This window comes from Centrocercus urophasianus, unplaced genomic scaffold (assembly GCF_019232065.1).
Source record: "Centrocercus urophasianus isolate 14NV4802_14NV808 unplaced genomic scaffold, USGS_Curo_1.0 seq_43, whole genome shotgun sequence".
Lineage (NCBI taxonomy): Eukaryota > Metazoa > Chordata > Aves > Galliformes > Phasianidae > Centrocercus > Centrocercus urophasianus.
The window spans coordinates 3,237,612-3,254,368 of NW_024885011.1; the positions used below are offsets into that span (position 1 = coordinate 3,237,612).

Sequence of the window (16,757 nt, forward strand, 5' to 3'; positions counted from 1 at the left end):
AGAATTAAAAAACCCACTTTAACGTTGAACCACTCTTTGACCTCTTAACCCTTTGTGGACGTGACATAATTTCTTTGAGGAGAGAAAATCTGTAAGACACGTAGTTAGCCTATGCTCCCTCAGTGCAGGTGTAGTCGTAATGTTTTGAAGCAAGTAGGAAAATGCATGCTTGAATCTTGAACACTGGCAGCAGGACTTAAGGTACTTAGCAGGATGTCATCTGCAGTGTTAGGCAATTCCATGGCTTCTGTCTGTTGTGCAGATGGTAAGGAAGATTTCCAAGCGAGGAGTATCAAAACATTCAGGAAAAAAGATGCTTGAAAGTCTTAACAGCATTGTAACGGTGTGTTAAATTTAAGGCCTTTGGTTGTTTGCTTGTCTAGCAGTCACACAGTCCAAAAATAATTGTGAAACCCACAAAGGATTAACAGGCCTTTGAATCTTTATGGTAAGACACAAAAGAAAATTAATAATACAATAAGCTTATATTGATGAGAAACCACTAGGGAGAGATTTAAAATCTATATACGTAGAATTCTTGAGTGTATATGTATTCTAGCCCCCATGGTAGCTTTAACTTAAGTTTAAGACAAACTGTGGGTTGTTTTTCAGATAACAGGCTTGTCTTCCTGTCATATCTCTTTGCAGAATCCAGATTCCAAAATGATGCAAATCAACCTGACTGGTTTTTTGAATGGGAAAAATGCTAGGGAGTTCATGGGCGAACTGTGGCCACTGCTGTTAAGTGCGCAAGAAAACATTGCTGGTATTCCAACTGCTTTTCTGGAACTGAAGAAAGAAGAAATTAAACAGCGGCAGGTAGGATTTCATTGCAGGATTGTGGGTGAGTTGTGAGCGTTGTGCAGAAGTGGAGGCAGTGCAGGTTGTTACTGATGTTACAGAAGTGCTTTGGGTTTAGCAGAACTTTTTGTTCGAAGAACAAATATTTGAGTCTGAAGCAGTAGATTTTTTGTCTTCTTAAATGCAACTTTGATAAGGTCCCTGTGATACCTCTGAGTTAAGTGATGTTTGCTTACTAGATAGAGCAAGAGAAACTGGCTTCTATGAAGAAACAAGATGAGGACAAGGAGAAGAGGGATAAGGAAGACAAAGACAACAGAGAAAAAAGAGACAGATCCAGGAGTCCAAGAAGGTAATAATAATACATGGGTAATATCTATATATATCCAACAGGACTGTAGGCTGTGGCAGAGAAGAGTTCATTGAAGTTTGTAAATACTCCCTTAGCTATTTCAGCAGGCTGATTTAACTCCTTGCAGTTGTTGATTAGCAGTTGGACACTGACAGAGGTACTGTTTACACTAGCAGCTGCTTTGAGTGGTCTGTCTGTTCCGGGCTTTGTCTTACTGTTTGAAGTTTGAAATGTTAATTTGGCTGTAAATTGCTGGCAAAAGTTCTCAGTTCTCCTGCGCGTGTTGTAGACGACTACTGAGAACCAACTCGATTCAGAAGAGCTTTTAGGTGCTGAAAATCACCGGTTTTATCTCTTCGTGTGTTGTTTCACTATGCACTGCTTCTTTCTCCAGACGCAAGTCGAGGTCTCCTTCCCCCAGGAGGAGATCATCGCCCGTCAGGCGGGAGCGGAAGCGCAGCCATTCTCGCTCCCCTCATCACAGAACCAAGAGCCGCAGTGCTACGCCTGCACCAGAGAAGAAGGAGGCAACTCCTGAGCCAGAGCCCTCCGTGAAACCAAAGGAGACTGTTGTTCAAGAGGCAACTTCAAACAGGTGGGTGCCATAGCTCTGCCGAGGATGCTGTATTGCTTCTTAAAGAATGGACGTGATCTTAATGCATGTTAAAGATGATCCTTCCAAGCTTGACTACAGGCAATGTCTGCTTCTTCCTGTTCCCCTAAGATGGCAAGAGTATTTGTCTAAAAATTTTCAGTAGGATTTCTTTTTTCCTGTGTAGAATTCTAAGGGCAGAATCCCGAGCTTCCACTGTTGTTTCATTACTCTGGGCGTCCTTTCTGCTTCTGACAATGTCATCTTGTTTTCCAGCAAGCTAATGCACAGCCTTGGTGTTACTTTTACTTGCCTTCTGAATCATTGTACCTTATTTTAATTCTTTTCATGAGTGTTGAGTAGGATCTTTAACATGTAAGAAGATGGGCGAGGGAATGTTCTTTGTTGGGAATATGGTACCAGCTTCTAAAATGTCACTCCGTGGCTACAGCTTGTATGGGATTGTAAATCAATTTTTCTTTTTAATAGTGATATCCCAAAAGCTCCAAAATCGGAACCTCCTGTACCAGAGACAAAAGAAATTTCACCAGAACGTAATTCAAAGAAGGAGAGAGAGAAGGAGAAAGAGAAGACTCGTCAGAGGTCCCCAACTCGCTCTAAATCAAGGTCGAGGTCTCGGTCACGTTCTCCATCTCATTCTCGACCAAGAAGGCGTCACAGATCACGATCAAGGTAGGGCTTCTGTTTCCCTCGATGGCAGAGGTTGAGAACTGAATGGTTTTTCTTCTGGAGTCGCCATTTAATGTCATGCTCTCCGTTTAGGTAGTTGTGTTTTCAGTGATGTGAGCTGTGAATGTTTTGGGCCGGATGAGAATGATGTATTCAAGGAATAAACGTTGTGGGGAGCTGTTGTCCTCATGTTAGTTCATGAGAAAGGGGTTGCAGAGACTAATGGTGACAGTGAGAGTTATGTAGCTACCTTTTAGGTCTGATACTGAAGATTTTGCAAATTCCTCCCCCTCCTCCTTACTTTTTTCCCCTCTTCACTCTTAGAAGGGTGTCTGCAAACGTAAAACCACCGATGGTGGCTGGATGCAGCGCTTGGCGTCGTAATTTAAACGCTACTTCAAGTTAGGCAGTTGGAGAAAAGCAACATCTCAATTCCCAGAGGAAAAGCGTTCCTCAAGTCTGAAAACTAGATGGTTGCTTTTCATTGGGGCTTATGATTGTGACAGGTCTTTCTCCCCTAGAAGGCGACCAAGCCCGAGACGACGGCCGTCCCCGAGGAGGAGGACTCCTCCAAGGCGAATGCCTCCCCCACCCAGGCACAGAAGAAGCAGATCACCAGTGAGGCGGTAAGATTTCCCTTTCCTTCTTTTTTTTTTTTAGTTAGTTTTGGTGAATGAGGTTTATCAGAACTGTCTTGTTTATCTTTCTCAGCTCTGCCAGTAATGTGTGATTTGAATGATGTAGGAACTGCCATGTCATGTTCTGGAAGTGTTTTGGGGACGGCTGGAAGAACCATGACAGTTTCAAGAAGTGGCAACTGTAGGCCTTGAAATGGCTCTGGATAGCTCCCCCCTTAGGCAGATGAGGCATCATTTGGTTGTTTTTATTTCCCCTTGAAGAGAAATGTTAGAACAAGCCCTGGATTATATTTGTTGGGATTTTTTTTTAATTATGACTCACCGTTCCATTACCTAAAGTTAAGTTAAAAATTAAACTTGGACTTGAAATGTATTTCTTCATGTTCTGATTAAAAATAAGACCTCTGTAAGGTCTCCTCGTTAGTGTTGAAGGCTATATTTTTGATCCATGAGCAGCTATTCTGGTAGGAAGGCTCTGAGTTGCATTGTGGAGAATTATGTGCTCAGTGCAACGTCAAAACAGGGATTTGGCTTCGTAGGAATAGAATAAATTCCTGTCCTCTTCATAGGAAGAGAACTGAGGCGATGCTTCCAGTGCACAACAGTTCTTCCTTTTTTCAAACAAGGGATAAGCACCTTTTTTGACTTTGTAAAGATGTTCATTGTGCACAGTTATTGCAAAAAAACTGTGGGAAGTATCAAGCATGTATCTTGCAAGATGTACAACAGCTCCCTTTCAGCAAGTGTTTGTCTCACTCAAGGTAGGGTTTCTTTTTTCCAGGTTCTCAGGAATTCTGCAGCCAAAGGTGGATTCTGCAGGTACAAAGTTGCAACAGAACTTGCCACAAATTTTGCCGCAGAATTCTAGAGGCCCTGTCTTTTTAAAATGACAAAGTAAAGATGAAAGACTAAAACTTAAGGATGAATAAGCAGGTTCAGAATTGTCTGAAATTTTTGCCTCCTGGTATAGAAACCTCTGAGCGTACTTGCACACTAAACTGTGAAATAGATCTGTTTGAAAGGTGATTAAATCACGTGTGCTAACATGGAGAATCCTCTTAACCATCCAGAAGTTAGAGAGCCCAAAGGAAACTAATTACTCCCAGGAGAAAAGCTTAGTTGTAGCCTGTAGATTGGCAGAAAGCAAGTGAAGGTAACACTAACCAGTTTTTATTTATTTATTTTACTCACTGTAGTTTAAAAATAATGGAAAGGTTGGGTCTTATTTCTACAAACCAAGTGCTGGAGGCTGTTGGCCATGTTTTGGAAGTGCTGCTGTATGTGGCTCTCTGTGTGCTTGCAAACAAATTCAATTCTGTGTTCGTGCTCAAGCATCTTCCTGGGCCAGGTCTAACATTGCTTCTGATTTACAGGAGGAGACGCTCATCAGCATCTTTATCTGGCAGTAGCTCTTCCTCCTCCTCCTCACGTTCCCGATCTCCACCAAAGAAACCACCTAAAAGGCCTGTGTCCAGCCCTCCTCGTAAAACACGGCGGCTGTCTCCTTCTGCCAGCCCCCCGAGGCGGAGGCACAGACCTTCCCCACCACCAAGCCCACCTCCCAAACCACGCAGATCTCCAACACCCCAGCAGTCAAATCGTGCAAGGAAAAGCCGTGGCTCTGTTTCACCTGGCAGGGCGTCAGGTGAGAAATGAGTTTCTTTCAGCTGCTTTGTCTTTGTGCTTCCGTCTGCTCGAAGGTGACATCTGCAGCTTGTTTGAGCAGAACAGCACGCATGGGTTTAAAAAACAAACAAATTGAAGCAACTTGTTTGGTTTTCCTTTAGCACCCAAGCATAAGAGTACTGAAAAAAGAGAATCTCCTTCACCAGCACCAAAACCAAGGAAGGCTGAGCTGTCTGAGTCAGGTATGGTTCTCACTTGTCAGCATCTCAGTTGGGGTTTTTGGTCTAAGAAGTGTAGCAATAGAAGGTATTAGTAAAGTGCTGAGTGCTGTTGGTAAGCTGCCATTGAAATAAAGTTTTCAGAAGCATGAAATGATCATTGACACTGCCTCAAATCTTCCATCTGAGCTTTCCTGGAAGAAACAAAGCATGCCTGACAGACTATCAACTGGCATTACTTCTGTCTGAATAAGGCAAAATTCATTTTCAATTTAAATATTCTATCTGTATCTTTTCAGAAGAAGATAAGGGAGGTAAAATGGCTGCAGCAGATTCTGTGCAACAGAGACGTCAGTACAGAAGGCAAAATCAACAGTCTTCATCTGGTATGGATAACCTGCATTTCCTAAGCCTGGATTACTGCTCCTGCAGGAGTTATCATTCAGTTCAAATGTTCATTTTAAAATGATTTTGCTGTGTGCAGTGCTGTTGCAAACTTAGCTGCATATTTACCTACTCATAGTGGAGTAACTTTAATTATTGCTCATGCTGCTTTCATTAAATAAGGCTTAATTCTTAGAGGTTGTGGCATGTCTCCTGTTAAGCATCTTTGAAAGCTTCACTTTTAAACTCTTCCTGTCACACACAAATGTTTCCCATGACTTCCTTAGTCTCTTACTGCAGGTTATTTCCTAAAACTTGGACTCCTGACTTAATGTAGGTTTCTGTGCACATAATGCTTTTATGCATCACAGCAGATCGTTTTTAAAACGACCTGACTAGTGAATTTTTAGGTGTAGAGTTAGTTTCTGCAGGTGTTGTTACCCAGCTCTGATGGGTTTATCAGCTACAAATGAACACTTGTTGTTAACTGCTTCTAAACCAGAGGCTTTGTTTAGTGGGAGTGGAGGGTTAGTCATTTACACAGCATTATAACCATAGCAGTATCTTTGCAGCAGTCAGAAGAATTGTTTTCCAGGGGGTAACTCTTCTCCATTCATAGATTCTGGCTCCTCATCTTCATCTGAAGAGGAAAGACCCAAGAGATCCAACGTGAAGAACGGGGAGGTCGGTCGGCGCCGCCGCCATTCCCACTCACGCAGCCCATCTCCATCCCCACGGAAACGACAGAAGGAGCCTTCCCCTCGGTAACAGCTTCTTACTAGGAGCACAGCCCCTTTTCTTTGACAGCTGTCGAGTTCACGTGTTTATTTGTCAGCACTTCCCCAAAAGAACTGAATTGTGCCCTCAGCACAGAACTGTGCGAGCAGATAATCGTTTGTTTTCTCCAAAATAACTTAAAGAAGAAAAGCAGGGTCTCAGTGCTGGTCATACAGCAAGCTTCCTCTTTAGTGTTTGTGATTTGAGATGTAATACTGTAAAGCCCCTAGTGTGAACTAAAATATTGATGTAATTCTCTTAAAACTGGCCACCTTTGCTATCACTGAGGTAAGCTGGGCTTTAATACAGGCTGCTTTTTGTTCTCTGTCCTTGAAGCATGTAGCAGTGCATGTCATGTGAGGGGTGCCTGCTTAGATGGACCCTTGTTCCACAATTGTATTCTCTTGCTGAGAATTAATCTGTGGTGGTTGGAACGTGTTCATTTCTGCCTCAAATGTTGGGCAGTTAGATTATTTTTTTTGTCTTTGTTTTGTTTTTCTTCCACTGCTGTCAGGATGCAGATGGAAAAGAGGTGGCAATCACCAGTGATGAAAAGGTTGGTTAGAAATTCATCTCTTTAACCGGATTTACATATGGAAAATCATTTGGCTCTTTTTTTGTTATGGATACTTCTTTCATTTGAATTTGCACACACAGTACCAACATGAAGGAAATTCAGGCTCATCTGTCCCATAACCCTTTGGGTATTGGAACATTTCACTAATGGGGGGAAAAAAATTCCAAGAACAAAAGAAACATTGCTGTGTAAAATAGAATTCAAAGACTTGAAACTATCTTGCAGTGTGCCTAAATTTGCCTATCGCCTATCATGTGAATACTTAAACACATTTAATTAGGGCAACCCTGACACTTAGACACTGCTGTTTTCCCAGATCATTAAAGAATGTTGCTTTGAAGCAAAGCCTTACCTGTAGAAGTTGTAAGTAATTGCCTTGTAGAACAACAACCAGGGTGTTTGGAGTAAACTTTTAGTTTCTTTAATGAGCCCTTTAATTCTTTATCACACTCATTTTATACTTCATCATTTTGTTTTATCTATTTGCTTTTGAGAATGAACCTTTTTTCCTTACAGAATACCAGTTTTCTCCCATTTATTAATGCCATGGAAGTGCACAGTTTATTCCCGTTTCTCCAGAAGTTTGTATTAAATCTTATCTTGGAGAGCAGAAAATGACTCATTTTAACTTTAAATCCAGATATCTGCAAGTTAGCAGCAACTCTGATTGTTCTTAGCATCTCAAGATCTTAGATTGAGAGAGTGATCTTAGCATCTCTATGGATTTCAGATCCATAGATGAGAGATGTTTCCAAGAATGAAGTTTCATGCTGTTCACAGCAATCCAGCCTCAGTACTTCCAGCTTCAGTACTTCCTTCTAGTATCTAAAAGGAGCCTAAAACAGGAGGGGAATCAGCTCTTGGAAAGGGGAGATAACAGCAGGGCAAGGGGAAATGGTTTGAATTGAAGGAGGGCAGATTGAGGTTGGATGTCAGGGGGAAGTTCTTTGCTATGAGAGCGGTGAGGTGCTGGAACAGCTGCCCAGAGAGGCTGTGATGCCCCGTCCATCCCTGGAGGTGTTCAAGGCCAGGTTGGATGGGGCCCTGGGCAGCCTGGGCTGCTATGAAATGTGGAGGTTGGTGGCCCTGTGTGTGATGGGTGAGGTTGGAGCTTCGTGATCCTTAAGGTCCCTTCCAACCCTGCCCATCCTATGATTCAGGCTGCTGCTGGCTGGAAGTGTCCAACTGTAGCAGGACAGAAACATTCTGAGCTCCTTCCGCACTGTACACCTAGCAGTCATATCACTGTGTGATGACAGAGCTGTTAGCTGGTCTGGCTCATCAGTGATCTCTCCTTTTATCCCCTCAGTAGCAGTTCTAATGAAATTAAAAGCACACAAATGAGATGATATAATATAGTGGAACGAGAGGAATCACCTCATGGCTCGGTTGCAGCTTTTCTGAGTAATCCCTTTATTTCTCCAGTAGGAGGAGGAGGAGCCCATCCCCCCCACCTGCCCGCCGACGGCGTTCTCCTTCCCCACCCCCCCCTCCCAGGCGAAGGCGCTCGCCCTCCTTGCCCCGCCGAAGGTACTGTGTTCTGGTTTTGGTCATTTGGGGTTTGTTGGCTTCCAGCTGTGACCTGTAAAAAGAAGTGCTGTGCTGTTGGAAACCTCTCTTTGCTGAGGGAGGTGTAGTTTTGCTGTTAAGATTTTCGAAGGTAGTTACGTGGTCTGCTTTGATTGCTGTATGAGGTACCGAATATCAAACTGTTCCACGAAGCTTGCTATTGAACAAAGTGCTAACTAAGTTTAGAGGAACATTCCTGGAATTTTTCCCTTTTTATGCATACTGAATGACACTTGTAAGCAATTCCCACCCCTGCCTGGTACCTAAGCATTTATTTCCTTTGCAGGTCTCCATCACCGCCCCCACGCAGGCGCTCACCCTCCCCCCGGAGGTATTCCCCCCCGATACAAAGGCGATATTCTCCTTCTCCACCTCCAAAGAGAAGAACAGCTTCTCCTCCTCCTCCACCCAAACGACGAGCGTCGCCTTCTCCGCAGTCAAAGCGCAGAGTCTCCCATTCACCACCCCCAAAACAGAGGAGCTCTCCAGCTGCTAAGAGGCGCTCGCCATCGATATCTTCCAAGCACCGGAAGGGTTCTCCTTCCAGTAGGTCCAATAGAGAAACACGTTCTCCACCACAAAACAAAAGGCATTCACCTTCACCAAGGCCTAGAGCTTCTCATACCTCTTCAAGCCCGCCGCCGCTGCGAAGGGGAGCGTCAGCATCGCCCCAGAGAAGACAGTCTCCATCTCCAAGCACCAGACCTATCAGGAGAGTGTCGAGAACACCAGAACCGAAGAAGACAAAGTAAAAAAATCCATCTTATTTCTTGTTGGTGTTTGGATTCTTAAATAATGCGATGACAGCAGTTAGGGCATCATGTGAGCAATGGCTCCATGTATCTTCAGGTTGCTCAAGTGCTGGAAGCGCTCCTCAGCTTCAGCTTTTGTACTGCTGAATCCTGAGTGGATTTTTCTGAGGTTTATTCAATAGGTGCTTTTAATCTGAAGTGCAGCATGGGGAGAGGCATTGAAGAGGCTGTAGAGTCGGAGGGTTCTGCTAGTAGCACAGCAAAGCACTGGGAGCAAGCAGACCAAAACTTAGAAGTTTTGTTCCTAGTTTTGCTTAAAGCAAAATGAACTTTGTCTTATTTTAAAGCTAACTGCAGAAGGGAACTGCTACTTCTTATCATTTGTAAATAATTTCCCACCTGATTGTGCAAGACATAAAAATACCTCATGTTAGCAGTTGTCTGCAGTGCGATTGCTGCTTTTGCGAGCAGATTGTCAGAAGCATGTGTTTGCTTTACTCCTTCAGGATGAAAAATTGTAGCTGAAATGTTTGCACTCTTTCTTTACTGGATGGTGAAGAAGTGTTGCTGTTCTCTTGAGTTTTAATAGTTATAAATTAATCATATCAGGAAAGAAGGGAGCAATTACTCCTGACCAACAATAGTCTCACTGCTTAACACGCTATCAAATTGCAATATCCTTTTGCATTACAGATGCACACTGATGTAAGATCATTTTGCTCTTTGTGATATATGCCAGCACAGTAACTATTGTTTTTTTAAGAGGCTGCTTAATGAATTTACAAACACATTCATTCATTCGACTTGTGACATTTTTTTCTCTCCTCTTTCATCTCTTATATCTCTAATGCTAGAATTTAAGTGTAGCTTCTCTGTTTCCAAGGGCTTCCACCCCAAGTCCACGATCTGCCAGGCGGGTGTCGTCGTCACGGTCTGCGTCGGGATCGCCTGAGCCAGCTCCAAAAAAGCACCAAGGGCCTCCATCTCCTGCTCGCTCTCGTTCCCCTTCTGCCAACTGGTCACCTGCAAAAAAGACTAAAAGTCCAACTCAGAGCCCATCGCCTGCGAGGGTATTGGTTTGTTCTCTGGGGTTACGTGGCGTTGTTTTTGTAGAGGCTCGGTTGCTGAACTGAGTAACCTTGGGGAGACTTTCTGTAGTTACAAAATTAAATATTTGTAAGGCATGTTTCAAGCTCTGACTTCTCTGAGAGTGAGGGAAGTGCCTTTATGTACATTTTAACTTCTGAAACAAAACACTTTCTCATTTCCTGAGGTTGCTGGTGTTATTTAATAAGTATGCTCCACTTGTAGTGAGCTTAACGGCCTACGAAGCGAGGTGTTCTTACTTGTACTCAGCAGTCTTATTTGCCAGCTGTTCATAATAGGAAGAAGATAATTTGGCCTACTTACCTGTTCTATGAATGTGCTTCCTAGGGACCTCATTTCATTCCCTTTGTTTTAGGGAGTTAGATTTCACCTCTAGTATTCATGTCTGAAGAGGTCGGTGTGTCATCACTGCCACACGTGGATCAGGTCGGCCTGCTGTTACGTTCTGTGTTCAGCCACAGCATGGCCACGTGCTGCAGATCTGCTGCTCAGTGCTGCTGTTGTTCCATTAGCAGTGGGAGGGTCCCATTCTGGAGGCACTCTGTTTCCCTCAGTGTCAGGAGTTGCACGGCCCATCTGAATTGCCTGGGGTGGCTGTGGGTTTCTTTTACCAGAGTTCAGGGTTCTTGGGAATGAGTCGTATCTGTTGGATTGTTTATTGCAGAATTCGGATCAAGAAGGGGGTGGAAAAAAGAAGAAGAAAAAGAAGGATAAGAAGCATAAAAAGGATAAAAAGCACAAGAAACACAAAAAGCATAAGAAGGAAAAGGCTGCAGTGGCTGCAGCAGCTGCTGCTGTGGCTGCAGCAGATACCACCTCAGCACAGGAAGAGCAGGAAGCAGAGACAGAACCCAAAAAGGTACGAGTTTGGTTCTTATGATGTAATGTTTCAGAGCCTGGTGTAGGAGAATAGATCTGAATGTCCACAGTGCTCTTGAGAGCAGGCAGCAATCCTATTTCAGAAACACAGTGTGATTGGGCCCCTCACTGCAAGAAAGATATTGAGGCCCTGGAACGTGTTCAAAGGAGGACAACAAAGCTGGTGAGGGGTCTGGAACACAGGGCTGATGAGGAGAGGCTGAAGGAGCTGGGAATGTTCAGCCTGGAGAAGAGGAGCTCAGGGGAGGCCTCATTGCTCTCTATGACTGCCTGAAGGGAGGTTGGAGGGAGCTGGGGCTCTGCTCTCGTGTCATCAGTGATAGGAGCAGAGGGAATGGCTTCAAGCTACGGCAGGGGAGATTCAGGCTGGACATGAGGAAGAATTACTGTTCAGAAAGGGTGGTCAGGCAGTGCAATGGATGCCCAGGGAGGTGGTGGAGTCACCGAGCCTGGGGGTGTTCAAGGAAAGGCTGGATGTTGTGTTGAGGGACGTGGTTCAGTGGGAGCTGTTGGGAATGGGTGAACGGTTGGACTGGATGAGCTTTGAGGTCTTTTCCAACCTTGGTGATTCTCTGATTCTATGATTTTACTTGATGCTTTACTCTGCTTGGGCTGCAGCCCTCCAGCTCAGCTTGCAGTTTGTGAAGAAATGCTTTCTCTTTGTTTCAAGGAGACAGAAAGTGAACCAGAGGACAACCTTGATGATCTAGAAAAGCACCTGCGAGAGAAGGCGCTGAGGTCGATGAGGAAGGCACAGGTGTCCCCCCCATCGTAGGCCGAATCCTTTGATATAATGTACATTTTATTTGGTTTGTACTCAGAATTCAATTTCAAATTGCTAAATGTGTTTGAGCTTTAGAATATAACATTTGTTGTAATAATTGCTAGGTTGAGGTTCACCATGTACAAAGGGCATGGATTTACATTGCAAAAGGTGTCCACAGTGTACTAGTGACATTCTTTCATTGACAGTCAACATAATTTCCTTTAGAGCAAGACTTCTTAGAAGCAGTAGGGGTTTGTTTTGAAGGTTTTCAACATGACCATCAGCTCTCTGGTTTCTTTGAAATTCAACAGAGCCTTTTAGAATAATTTGTGAGGGTCTCATTTGACTTCTTTTGTATCCACTCGCATTATGCTACTAACCTTTGTGGTTTGTAAGCCTGCCCAGAAGTAAAACCACTGCAGAATTACCAAGGAAGTACGTATATTTTAATGCTTTCTACAGTTGCCTGTACAGTCTCCATTAAAGCAAATCAAGAATAGCAATTTAGAGTGGTACATAAATGAAAGCATGTTGTTTACCAGGACACTGTGGGTTTATATTGATGTAACATGTTGATTTGGAACACTGGAATTTCATTTGTATTTTTGTTTTGTTTATTTTTTTAAAGGGCAGTTTCCATGATCAGCAGTCCCAGAACAATTCCTTCAGTTACCCAAATTCTGTTTGTGAGATGTCGTTGCCCCATTCATAGATCTTGTCTCGTTAGGGTTCCTCTGAACGGTGTGAGCCACTTTCAGAGATGTGCTCTTTGGAAGTGTGAGGAACCTGAACTTTGGATATTGTCATGTTTTCACTGTTTTTTTTGTTTTTGTTTTTTTAACTAAAGCTATATAAAGCTTGTGGATTAAACAAAATAAATTTCTAAATTTAAAGAGACCTTGCCTATTTTTGTACGAACGCTTGGCTGAGCAGCTTTCTTTTGTACAGGGTGGATGAGAACACAGATAAGGCCTTATCTAAGGAATCCTGGTGGCTGGGAGGTCCTTGCTGTCCATTCCTTTAACTTCAAGTTCTGGTTCAGAAGCCAAATCAGTTCTGGAGTCTGAAGCCGCTCTGGAAAGAGGGCTGCAGCCTGGTTTGGGAACCAGTCCTACCTCTTGGTGTGCACAATTAAGTGTAGGTACCTAATTAGTCTTTATTTGACGTGGTGTGGGATCTTTAAGCAAAGCTGATGTTCTGCAGGTGCCCAATGGAAGGGCTGTCTTGAAAGCTGCTGCTTGCTGCATTTCCTCACACACAGCACGTTTTGTTTATTAGCCCAAGTGTACGTGGAATGCTGGAGTGCTTGTAACCACAGTTCATCAGCACTGCAGCGTTGTCACAGCTGCCACCTGTTGTTGTGTGTGAGCAATGAACTGAAGAACCTTCTGGAGGAAACACACCTGACCAACATGTGGGTGACGTTTGGTGCTGTGACACTGCAGCCCCTGCGGTGTTTTATGTGAATGCACTTCTTTTGCCTTTGGAGGTTCTGTTCTTAGGGGTCTCCCCTTCTTTTTTTCTTCTGAATGTCCATCCATAAGGAATAATTCAAGTTTGAAAGCAGCAATTCAATATGCTTTTCGAGGAGTGTTTCACTTCTGAATGGAATTTAGCTGAATACTTTGATTCCTTCCTACTCAACCATACCCCATATTGCATCCAAATCCTTGTCAAGGGGCAGCAGGCCTTCCCTTCTGAGTGAAGGCACCATTTCTCACTGTTTGCAGTGCTGCTGTGTGGATACTTTTAGTACAGAATCACTGTGAGCTGATATCCTTCCGTGTTGGTGTCTGCGCTGTGCAGTTCTGCGGTGCTGAGCTGTTGGCTCGTGGCACTGGATTCCTTCCTCTCTTAATGAATTGTCTCTAACAGACGAAGCATCATCCAAAGTCACACTGATGGTGATCTTTTACCACTCGGTCTCAGTTTAAGCTCTTAGCTCTGTACCTCAAGCCTTTTCTCTGTAGCCATGCTGCTGCAGCTCCCAAGGCCGCCCTGCTGGACACCAACAGCATCACAACATCCCCAGCACGTGGCTCCTTTTTGTTCCGTATCTGCTAATAGTGTGCATTGACATGTGAGTCAAGGCAGCCCTTCTGAAGTGGCAGCTGGATACGTTGCTGCAACAGCTATCACTGTGCAGAGAAAAAGAATAATCAAGCTTAATTGGATTGTAATAATTGAGCTAACAGTCCATGGGAGTGAACGTAAGGATGGAATGAGTCACTGACAGCTTGATATCTCTGGTTCATAGTAAAGAATGATGTATTTGTTGTGTCAACACACAGGTAACAATAGCAGGTGTGTTCAATAACTTCAAGTCCATAGGAACCCACTGTAGGACTGAATTTTTCCATTTGTGTGGCTCTGGGAGATTTGAGAGTGCGTGGAGCTCTTCCCATGCTTTGCCACAGAAGTTCTGCTCTCAAAGGCAATTGTGTCAATGTTCAGGGCAGAGTCTGCTCTTCTGCTGTGTAAAATGCATGGAAATCTGAAATCTGAAAGGCATTAATCTGTATCTGGGCTCCATTTCCAGGCAGTGACGTTGCAGGAGGACGGTGCTCACCCTCAAACTTGTGCTGGGGGTTGTTTGCCTGCACGGCTTTGGGAGCAGGAAATAAATAGCTGTTAAAGCACCAGTCGTAGTGAAGCAGATGAGAAAGTTCTCCTGTTTTGTTTTATCCACCACTGAAATGGGAGGAGGGGGAAAAAGAAAGAAAGGGGGTGTTTCACTACATCCACAGCTACATCTCTTAAGTGCAGAGGGAAATGCTGTGGCAGTGCCACCACTTCTGAGCACTGATGTGGAAGAATTACCTTTTGTCACTGCTGTGATATTTTTGTGATGAGGCAGAACTGTGGCTCTGTCACTGCTTAGTAAAGCCTCTGCAAGTTCACTGCACCAACACGGGGATGAGGTGAGAACAATGCATGAAGTGCACCATCACCACAACAAAACTCAGCTCTTTCTTATTTATTTTTAATCTGTTACAAGCACGTGAATGACTCTTTCCATTATTTATGCTCTGGGAATAAAGGATGCTGTTCTCCCAGGCTTTCAGCTTCAGCTCTGCTCTATGGTGAGGGAAAGCAGCCACATCGCTGCCACCCAGGAGAGAGGTGACTGCGTGGAGCTGGACATGGTGGTGTGATTCCCCCCAGACTGCATCCATCCATGCAAAGCGTTCACCACCAGCAGGGCTGGATTAGCAGGATAACGGCAGGCAGATGGTGTGGACCTTCCCTACATAGCAAGGCTTTGCCATGCTGCCAGGGAGCCCCAAATCCGCCGCCCCCAGGTGAGCACTGACCCTTAAGGGCGAGGGGCAGATGGGGACGATTTGGGTTTGTCATCTCAAAATGCACATTTCTTTTACTAACGAGGCACCATGGTGTCATTTGAATTTCAGGGTCCCACTGCTGTCACCTGGGGTGGACGTGGAGGATCCTGAGGTGGAAGTGCCTCAATCTGGGGCTCCAAGCGGTCGTTGTTATCACAACCTCACAGCACTGCTACAGAAAAGCCACCGTGCTTAAAGAGGTGATGATTACAATTGCAAAACCAAATACCTGTTGCTCAGAACGACCAGAATTTCAGCTCAAGCAGGCAGAGCGTGTGCTGCAGGCAGCAGGCTCAGCTGTGGGCACTTTGGAGCTCTCTGCCTGCTGGATCACTGCTCACCCATCCCTGTGGCTTTGGGTTCACCCTCAGCTCTGTGCCCGCTATGGGGTGTCAGGGAGGTGGGGCAATTCCTGCTGCTGTGTTGAGAGCTGCCAGCACTGCAGTACAAATAATTGCATCAACAAAACGATCTCGAAGTCCTCATAGCGCTGCGTGACCTTTGCTTCTCGTCCCCAAATGGATTTCCTTTTCTTTTCTCGAGGCCTTTGGAAAAATCTGGCTCCTTCCACGGTGACTCAGAGAGGAGGAAATGCGATCCCTGCTCCGTGTGCCACCCCCAGGACAGAGCAGTGCTGACACCATCGCAGCCTTCACCCAGAGAAGCTCTGGGAGGGCTGGGGCTGTTCCTTCCAGGTATGCAGGTGGAGGAGATCTGGAGCTCTCAGTGCCCCTCATCTCGGCCCCATCCTCCCAAGCCCTGCCTGATCAGATCCCCTCTCAGCCTTCTCTTCTCCGTTGTGAGGATGGATTATCCCCTGTCTGCAAAGAGTAAATGACTTTGTGGGCACGGGGATAAGGAAGGTTTGGTGCTGGCTTTGCTCTGATGTTTACCTACAGAGTGCCTGGTGTCAGTGCTGTCATTGGATGGGTGCCTTGTGGTGGATGGAGGGCTGCCCCCTCTGCACACCAGAGCCATCAGAGCGCCCATCTGCAGGCAGCCCCAGAACAGAGATCCAGGAGGAAGCACGGATGGATCACAGCATTGCAGCTCAGCTGGGTTGGAAGGGACCTCAAGGTCTCTCAGCTCCCTTTGTCCCTCCTATCCCCAGTCTGCAGGGGAGGCTCAGAGCCATTCCCCTTCCCCAGTGTTTCAATGGCGCCGAAGGGAGCGAGGTGGGAGCTGTGCACAGAGCAGCGTTCCTGTAACCCCGTGCAGGGACCCGACGCAGTGCAGACAATGCGTGCTTTGTCCACGTCTGTTCTCCCAGTGCTGTGAGTGCAAACACTGAACGCAGAACGCGTTAATTACCGTCCAGCTCCCTGGGGAAAGGCCCATATGCCAACAACCAGAGCAAAGCATGGGAAGCTCTGCGATCATTAAGTGACGCCGAGCTGCAATTACTTCTTGATGAACGCTTCCTAGAAACACACAGTGGAGCAGCACCAAATGTGAGGCTGTGCAGAAGAGGAGAGAGCAAGAAATGGTGGGGTGGAGCCCACTTGCCATGCAGTGATGCTGTGAGCTGTTGGCATCAAGCTGGCAGTGTTGGCTTTGGGCACAGCGCTGCGTGATGCTGCATCCTCAGCTGCTCGCTGGGCGCCTGCAGTTGGTGCTGAGATTTGGCGTTCACCCCGACAAAGAATGAGCTGCCTGAGGACAGCTGGCTGCGTGCTGCAGCAAAC

The 16,757-nt window shown here is 45.3% G+C and overlaps 1 protein-coding gene and 1 long non-coding RNA gene across 7 annotated transcripts in view; both read left to right on the forward strand.

Annotated features, from left to right (window-relative positions):
* SRRM1 (serine and arginine repetitive matrix 1) overlaps window positions 1-12,621 on the forward strand; it is a 17,172-nt gene extending 4,551 nt beyond the window's left edge. For 2 of the 6 annotated variants that reach the window (XM_042833947.1, XM_042833952.1), the window contains 15 exons: window positions 649-819; window positions 1,041-1,153; window positions 1,548-1,748; window positions 2,235-2,438; window positions 2,957-3,061; window positions 4,447-4,718; window positions 4,861-4,941; window positions 5,217-5,303; window positions 5,921-6,065; window positions 6,593-6,634; window positions 8,084-8,185; window positions 8,511-8,972; window positions 9,860-10,046; window positions 10,748-10,942; window positions 11,633-12,621. In XM_042833947.1, the coding sequence (XP_042689881.1) occupies window positions 649-819; window positions 1,041-1,153; window positions 1,548-1,748; window positions 2,235-2,438; window positions 2,957-3,061; window positions 4,447-4,718; window positions 4,861-4,941; window positions 5,217-5,303; window positions 5,921-6,065; window positions 6,593-6,634; window positions 8,084-8,185; window positions 8,511-8,972; window positions 9,860-10,046; window positions 10,748-10,942; window positions 11,633-11,737 (2,472 nt within the window). In that variant the 3' untranslated portion in view covers window positions 11,738-12,621. Of the gene's footprint in view, window positions 820-1,040; window positions 1,154-1,547; window positions 1,749-2,234; window positions 2,439-2,956; window positions 3,062-4,446; window positions 4,719-4,860; window positions 4,942-5,216; window positions 5,304-5,920; window positions 6,066-6,592; window positions 6,635-8,080; window positions 8,186-8,510; window positions 8,973-9,859; window positions 10,047-10,747; window positions 10,943-11,632 lie in introns of all 6 variants that reach the window. The other 4 variants (XM_042833951.1, XM_042833950.1, XM_042833948.1 and 1 more) reach the window with 3 other exon arrangements.
* Window positions 12,622-14,964: 2,343 nt separating this feature from the next.
* LOC122168582 lies at window positions 14,965-16,556 on the forward strand. The gene is made up of 3 exons (XR_006171289.1): window positions 14,965-15,030; window positions 15,142-15,272; window positions 15,616-16,556. It is a non-coding gene; the product is annotated as an uncharacterized LOC122168582 (long non-coding RNA).
* The last annotated feature ends 201 nt before the right edge of the window (window positions 16,557-16,757 follow it).